At 36.5% G+C, this 9,197-nt stretch overlaps 1 protein-coding gene across 1 annotated transcript; it reads right to left on the reverse strand.

The window, feature by feature from the left end:
• Positions 1–7,755: 7,755 nt before the first annotated feature.
• LOC126661687 (uncharacterized) lies at positions 7,756–8,909 on the reverse strand. Its single transcript, XM_050355547.1, has 5 exons — positions 8,899–8,909; positions 8,675–8,785; positions 8,505–8,629; positions 8,308–8,423; positions 7,756–8,226 (listed from the first exon to the last, which is right to left on the reverse strand). Exons 1-5 carry the CDS (start codon positions 8,907–8,909, stop codon positions 7,756–7,758), a joined length of 834 nt encoding a protein of 277 aa, XP_050211504.1.
• Positions 8,910–9,197: the final 288 nt, after the last annotated feature.

Consider the following 9,197-nt stretch of genomic DNA (forward strand, 5'->3'; position numbering starts at 1 on the left):
TGTCATCTGGATACCAAAACCCTACTCGCAACGTAAACTGATGCCATCTTGTTCTTTATACGATTCTTAACCTCGATAGATACTTAATAAACACTCTTATACTTAGACGATGTAGCTTTCGTATACATCTTATCGATTTCTAATTATGTAGTATATTCATTTCGAAACTCTAATCACAACCGTCATGTTTTATATCCAAATTTCATGATTTAGGAGTCTATAAGTCAATGTCGGGTCGAGGTACGTTGTACCCGAGAGAACCCAAGCCCTCTCACGTGTTGAGGGCCTTCCTCATGTCGTGAGGATGTCCCTCACGTCGTGAGAGGCTCAAAAACAGCCCTTACTTACAATTCCGACGTGGTTTGGACATTTCCGCACATACCCAACTCCGTAATTATGATCCAAATCATTAAAAACGCATGAACCAAGCTTAAAAAGAACACATTACATGAATTCAATACGGTTTCACCGAACCCTAACCCTAGGCAGCAATTGAGCCCTAATTTCAGCAACCAAAAATTGACTCTTAGTTTAATCACTGATAACCAATGGTAGTTCGTTTGAGTGATATCTTATTACTAGAAACGATAATCCTCGTCATCCGGTTTCCTCATTCACCATCGAATGATGTATACAATCTATTAGTCCGTACCTCTCAATCTTCCTTGTTTGGTTGTTGACATAACTTGATCTTTATCTCAAATATCTTCTTGTGTGCTATCGTTTTGCTTATCTTATGCAATTCCGTCCTTTGTTATTGCCACTCATTAATGATTATCCATGAGATGAATTCTCACGATGAATCCTTATAAGATTTATGCTTTCCTTACAGGGACTTGCTCGAGCTATTTCTTGCGTTTTCATATCTAGTATACTTCTTTACTAGTTGTATATCCGTTGACTTACTTCTTACTTCTTAAGTGCGATCACTATTCTTCGAATTTCTCATCTCTTCTTTCTTTAAATCTATTTATTTCACCAATTCTATTTATGACCAAATGGAATTGTTATACTTAGTGTTGAATTCTTATCTTAGTAAGACAGCATATAACCAATACTTCGATAAGCTTCTCATTCTTATCTCTTGTTGTTCACTTACTTAAGTGAGGATCTATGATCCTTTTCCAATTGTTCACACACCAGAATTTTCTTTGCTGGTGTCGTCACTTAATCTATGCTCAATCATTTTATTCATACTTTACTTATCTTCCAATCTCTTCTACACATTCTGTTTACTCATTTCCAATGAGATTTCTTGATTCCTTCAGTTTTTCTTGTTGTATGTTCCCTTTGGCAGTGTCATCATCTCCGTGATAACCACTTATCTTGTCTATCTTTCATTGATATTCAGATCAATTAACCCATTCTTTTCTATCTTTTTGAGTTTATCTCTATGCCTATTAGAGACCCTTGCTAATACTTGTGGTAAACGTCTATATTATTTACAATCTTCATGATATGATGATCCTTGTGATCACCACTATATTCAAATCCTTGTTGCCACATTTGATATTTTTACAATTTGTCTTTATCAATTTCCTTTTGATATTACTTTTCTTATTAGGTTATCCTTCACAACTGTCTATTTCACTTTCTTATTCATATGAGCAATCTTTCCTTTAAACTTCCATCTGCTTTATCGCCTTATGTTCCTTAAGACTTCAATGTTAATTTGGTACTAACCTTTAGGTCATACATTAACGGTCATCTCTTATTCATTTCTATTTCATCTTGTTGATATCCGTCTTGCTGTCTTATCATCTCTTGTTGACATCGTTTATCCATCTATCTTCAATATGCTTTTAGAATTCATCATCACAATACAACTATTTTCCATTAATCTTCTCTTTCCAATACCCGATTTTTTTTGTTTGGCATTTAGTTTCCAAACTATTTCTCTTTACTATCATGTAGCTTTAGGTTTACCCTTCCGTACTATCCATAATCTCGTTATTTCTATTCGTTACTTCCTTCTTTTGTCCATAACATAGACATATTTATTCACGATCTTTCTTCGACTTCTTGTTCTTAACCAACCATTAGGATTAGCAGCTTCGATGCTATAGTCCTATGAGACTCTCTTTTTGTATTCCGTGTCTTTACTCTTATTGTATTTCTCGACCATCCTTTATTACGCTTCTTGTATTCATCTTCATCGTATCTCGTACTTATGGCACTTCTTGTTTTAGCACTCATAACGTCGATCATCACTAAAGAGTTATAGTCCACTTTACCTGAATTTCTCGACATGGTGCATTCTCGATCGCTTGCATATCGTCTTATCGTATCCTTACTGACATCTTAACTGCTAGTGAAGCCGATTCTATTTTCGTATCATCTTTATCCTTTCTTTTGTCTATACGTCCACGACTACATAGAGTTCGATCCATCTGATCTTCTTGTTAACTCTTATTGAGTTTCATGTGACATACGCAAGTCATTTAAACGTTTTCTATATCGATTGCCTTAACTGATTTCTTTACATCCTTTATCTATGTTTTAGATTCTTATATCTTCTTCAACATGAATACTTTCTTGTAGGTATTTTACTCTTATCTCCTACTTTCAATTTTGATCTATCCAATATTACTTTCTTTAGTTTGATCCAATTCTAATATTGAGCCTCTTCCTCACATCCTTTCACATATCTCGATGCACGAAGTTTCAATCATATGTCGGATACGTTCAATGCTATATAATGCATCAAACCCTTCAAGGATCATTATAAACCTTCTATATCGATCGCACTATGCACTATATTCCTTATCAGCCGAACTTGAATTTTGGGATCCTTCATTCCACATATATTCATCACTTTTATACTTTATGTGGTCTACTAATCTGCTTCATAGTCGCAAGCTTAGTGTTGGAGATTTCAAACTCTTAATTCGCTTGTTGCAACACTTGTCGTTTATCTCTTGATCTTTCTTACTGTATACTTCTTCCCATTCACTTTTATGCGGGGTTGGTTTTGGCTATAACTAGCTAGCCAAATCTTATACTTGGTTGATCCAATTCCATATTCCACACTTCATATTCTTGTCGCCCGTCTATTTGGCTCATCGCTTTTATCCATTTATATCTATCATCGATACTCTTATGAAAATCACTTTTAGTTCTCTGTTTGATGATCGTAATGGTTAATACTCAGGCGACTATCTTAGGAACATCGTGTTCCAACAAAAACTTGATCGAACGGTTCAGTCCGAAACTATTACAGTTTTTCTACACCTTCACGATTTCTAGATCTCATCTAAAGCTTATCTTATCGATGCATAGCAAACCATGCATGTGCCTTTCACTATGATATACACCAATCGATCCATCGATTCTATGTTCTCATATACTCCTTCCATTTTATAGTTTATCGTCTTCAACGTCTCATCTAAGAGGGCGTTTACATTCTAGTTTATCGCTAATCCGATAGGTATCACTATCCAAATATATCTACTATTCTAGTCGTATTGTAACTCGTTAAATCAAAACGAACTTCTCATACTAGAAGAATAAGTTCTATGTTCACGCTATTATACGTATTCGTTCTTCTCGTGGCCTTGATCGCAACTTGCTCCCGAGCATTTCACTTCCGTTACAGAGTTCTGGTCTAGGTATACTAGCATAAAAACCAATTTCTTGAAAACTCTTTCAAATAAAACGACTCATTTTTGAAATTTATATTAAAATTCCGTTGAAATCTTAGCAATATTGTGCACTAGGGTGATGATGCCTCTCAAATCCAAAAAGTTGCCACATCTCACCTCTTCATCTAAGCATAATGCATATGATGCATGTCCTATTAATGCATTTATTGATGCATGTAGTGATGCACTTATATCAATGTCGTGACAATTATCAATGACTATCACAGGTCTAGGCATAATCATGCTTTCAAAATCGTTTAAACAAATAACTTTAGAAAGTTATAAACTTTGAGTTTTGTAAGTTCTCTAGACCTTTAAACTCTGTACCTGGCAAGTTCTTGCACTTCGTTAACTTCTTACTCTTTCTTTATTCACTTCTTGACGTCTCGATCGATCAATTTTGATAACATTCTTCGCTTTAACCTAGGTATGCTGAAGCACGAACTGTCTTATCGAGAAACTCCATCTCCCCGGGGTTCCATCTGAATATACATATTACGCATGCATATCCTATCAGAAACGAAATACGTGCCTATATCTCGTATATGCATGTCACAAATAAACAACGAGAGTCTCACAAAACGATCAATATACTTATCACAAAGCAACCAATGCAAAAGACTTGGATCAAACAGAACTCAACTCTATAGCTGCAGTAGTTCCTAGCTTAGTCTAATGGCATTATACCTAGGAACAAACAAACATCAATCACAAACTTGCAGTGGCATCATGGACCAACTACACTCAAATCATATATTAGCAGAGGTAACTTGACTAACTGCTCTGATACCAACTTTTTCACGACCCAAATTTTTGAGCTGAGACCGGCGCTAGGGAATGGGAGTGGTAGCCCCAAAACCCGAAGCAAGCCTAGAACCACTTTAATATTTTTGCAAATTCAAATATATAAATATGCATAATACATTTTCAGAAAGCTCTTTCAAATGGTACAATAATAGAAATCAAATATCATATTCATTTTCTAAAAACCGATGCGAAACGATTCTTGGAAACCAGGGTCTTACAAAGCGATATCTCACATCCAACACTGCATTGTCTCTAATCATAATCACGACCAATTCCACTCATGGAAATTGGTACATAAATCAAACGGATAAAACATTGTTTTATAAAGAAATACCATTTATAAACCGTATTAGAGATTACAATATAAAATACCGTTTGAATTTAAAACCTTAATCATACACTGACACATACTGCTACTGCAACTCTAAAAGGACTCGTACTTTGTGCAAGACAAACGACTTCTGGCACAAAGGAGATGGTTTCTCTAATCCGACTCCGATCACCTAAAAGGTAACAATAGTAAGGGAGTCAGTATTTTGGGTAATACTTAGTGAGTTTATATCTTACTAATGGTATTATAAAAATATAACATCGCATTTAAAAACAAAGCATGTATATGTAAACATATTATGTCTTTAAAGCGTTTGATCCGATCGAAACCCTAATCTTATAAACAATCCTGAACTAGGCATTTCCTAGTATTCATAAACAATATAAATTTCTTAATCCTGATGGTAGTTTACGGGATAGTTCAACCATGTCAACTAATCATCTGATATAGCCCCGGGATAGTTCAACCATGTCAACTAATCATCTGATATAGCCTCGGGATAGTTCAACCATGGTGACTCGTACCATCACTTATCTGAGTCCCGACATAGTTCAACCATCGCGACTCATTGGATACAGGCCGCGAGAAAGTTCAACCATGCTGACCTCATATCGAATTCAAAAACAAGTTAGTCTAATTCTATTTGGTAAGACTTACCCAACACTAGTGATCACACGGCCTATTGACACCCAGTAGGTATTTGTTCCCACGGATCGCACACCAGATTCTTATACTTAAAACAATCAAACAATGATATACTATACAATTCAAATAATATAACATAAGATGTATGCGCTAATACTATTTATAATATATCAAATGGCTTTTACGAATAATACACGAAAGTAAAATGTAACTCACGGTGACCGTTATCTAAAAATGCAGTATCATAATCCCACGAACGTAAGTTCCATGCGTTGTTCGATCCCCTAGTTATTCCAGCTCGTCGGTCTAGTAGCTCGTCGACACGTCTGTTACCTATTCCAAACACATGTACATTTAATTTATTAACGTCATCTGGATACCAAAACCCTACTCGCAACTTAAACTGATACCATCTTATTCTTTATACGATTCTTAACCTCGATAGGTTCTTAATAAACACTCTTATACTAAGCCGATGTAGCTGTCGTATACAAATTATCGATTTCTAATTACATAGTATATTCATTTTGAAGCCCTAATTACAAACGTCATGTTTTATATAAAAATTTCATGATTTCGGAGTCCATAAGTCAATGTCGAGTCAAGGTACGTTGTACCTGAGAGAAACCAAGCCCTCTCACGTCGTGAGGGCCTTCCTCACTTCGTGAGGACCCTCCTCACGTCGTGAGGATCATCCTCATGTCGTGAGGATGTCCCTCACATCATGAGGGCTCCTCTCACGTCGTGAGAAATGCTCTCACGTCGTGAGAGATGCTCTCACGTCGTGACAGGCTAAAAAACAGCATTTACTTCCAATTCCAACGGGGTTCGGACATTTCCGCACATACGCAACTCCGTAATTATGATCCAAATCATTAAAAACGCATGAACCAAACTTATAACGAACAAATTACGTGAATTCAATACGGTTTCACCGAACCCTAACCCTAGGCAGAAACGGAACCCTAATTTCAAAAACCTAACATTCTTACCTTAATTTAATGTTATTGGATGATAGACAATCCTTTCCTCTTTCCAACGCAACGATAGTCGCTCAATTTTGAGTTCGAACGAAGAAACCGTGCAGATCGCAAGTTTGATCGCGTCGCGAGACTATGTCTCACGTCATGAGACACTTCCCCACAGCTCCAAATCTCATATCGACTTGTTTTCGACACCCCAAACTCACTCTGACATGCTTCTACACCAAAACATCACAAAACCCAGCACAATAACCATAAAAACGTCAAAAAGAACACGATTTAAGCGAGTTCGATTCGACCGCTACGTTACTTCACCAAAAATCCATGAAACTATCAAAAATCAAAACCAAAACGTCAAGCTTACCTTGATACGAAGCTTGGGGATGATAGAAGTTGAATTTTTGAAGAGAACGACACGAAAATCACGCGATTCGGACGTCGAACGGCGAAACCCTTATCTTCCTAATGTTTTCTTCATTTGTGATGTTCTATTACTTCTTATGAATTATGATTCATATGGATTTATTTATTTATATGATGACTAATTTCCCCTTTTAGTCCCTAACTTTTCTTATTTTAACCATTTCTCTTTTAAACTTTCTATTTTAATTCAAACGGTTAATTACTCGCTTTAACTAACATATATACATATTATTTATACCCAAACAAATAATGTTAATCTATAATTATTATTTTCCCCAATAATCTTTTAATTGTAATTCCCGAGAATTAACTTATTATTTACTAATTTGGGACCTAAACTTTACCGTAATAACCTTTCTTACCGTTTCCTTTTGTCTTAATTTTTATCCTTTAATTGAATTCTAATATCAAACTTTCCGTATTAGAATTCTTAAAACCGACCTACTAGGGTGTTGCCTATCCAGTCACTTCAATACTTTTCATCCTACTAGCTCGGGTTATCCGAAAAGGGACAAATTGCCAACTGTAGCAATGTCAAACGTACGGGGTATTACATATACGTAGCTTGAGAAAACGGGTTAGTACCCGATTGCAAATCAACACTAAATTCAATCTCTCTATCTGGTGGTAAGCCTGGTAATTCATTAGGAAATACATCAGCAAATTCATTCATAATTGCAATATTTTTAAGTTTTACCCCTTCTTTTTTTGTATCTATAACATATGCCAAGTATGCTTCACAACCTTTCTTCAACATTCTTCTAGCAGTTAAGGATGATACCATTTCATAGTGTTCTAAACCCTTCTCACTTTTGAATATGACTTCACCATGTTCTGGTATCTGAAAATGCACCCTCTTTCTATAACAGTCTACAACTGCTTTATATTTTGATAAGACATCCATACCAAGTATAACATCAAACATCTAATGTGGAAAAGGTACTAAATCTACCTCAAACTTAGGATCCCCAATCTGTATCTCACAATCTTTATAAACATGCTGACAAACTACTGACTGACCCACTGGCAAATCTACAACTAAAGCATGGTTCATCACACTCTTATCCCGAGGTATGCATGATATGAATGATGACACAATGAAAGAATGTGTTACACCAGGGCCAGTTAAAACATAAGCATCCCTACTAAATATAGTTAACCTACCAGAAGTAACATCTAGAGAAACAACTGCCTCTTGTGGAGTTAAAGCAAATACATTAGGTTGTACAACAGGTCTAGTAATCTGAGTACCTAGCATAGGTTGTGTTGAAGTTGAGGCTCCGCCTTCCTTATTCGCATTAAACCTAGAACCTCGACCATAACCTCTATCAAAGCCTGACGTTCGACCACCTCTATTAACAGTACCTTGGTAACCTCTACCACGACCTGAGCTAAACTATGCCATAGTAGGACAATCCCTTCTAATATGTTCCATGCCACCACATTCAAAGCAAGTTATAAATCTCATCTTGCTAACCACACTACTGACAGTAGATGTTGGTTGTCTCGCTGAGAAATTACTATCATTTGACTGAGATCTCTGTGAACCAGACCAAGACCAGGGTACTCTATTACCTCTAGATCCTCTCGTCTCTGTTTTTTGTTGTTGAAATGAGGTAGTTCCCTTGTTGAATCCCCCTTGTTTCCCTGTCTAAACGGAAGCTTTTTGTTTACTCTCTTGTTGAAGCTCTTCTCTAAGCTTTTCGTTTTCAATCGACTTCTCTACCCAGCCTCTGAACTGCGTTCCTTCATACAATGATAGCTCATTCTTCAAAACGGTTTGTAGCCCCTCTTTGAATCTGTAGCATTTTTAAGCTTCTGTAGGAAATATTTTTGAAGCAAACCGGTAAAGTTCTTCAAATCTATTAATGTATTCCCGCACTGCCATTGAACCTTGCTTTTGAGCAATAAACTCATTTTGTCTCCATGCATTGTCTGCTTCAGTTAAATACTCCCTGCAAAACTCAGTCTTGAATTTTTCCCAGGTCAACTAATCTCCTAATAGTAATCTAATCCTAGCAAACCATGCATCTGTTGTATCATGTAGCAAGCCATAAACATTACTGACCTTTTGTGCATCTGTCAGCTCAAAAGTGTTAAATGACTAATCTGTAGCTCTGAGCCATCTATCTACTTCTTTGGAATCAATGGAGTCATGAAAATCAAATGCTCCACACTTCTTCGCATGTTCTATGATATCCCCAGGTTTTCTTCTTATCTCCTGAACTTGCAGAGTAGCAATGATAGTTGGCGCTCAAATAGCCGGATCTAGTTGCAGGATAGGTATAACTGGGGGCGGAGGAGATACCGGTTTATTATCTACAGGAGCTCTAGCCTCAGATTCTAGTACATGATCAGTACTACCCC

This window comes from Mercurialis annua, linkage group LG8 (assembly GCF_937616625.2).
Source record: "Mercurialis annua linkage group LG8, ddMerAnnu1.2, whole genome shotgun sequence".
Classification (NCBI taxonomy): domain Eukaryota; kingdom Viridiplantae; phylum Streptophyta; class Magnoliopsida; order Malpighiales; family Euphorbiaceae; genus Mercurialis; species Mercurialis annua.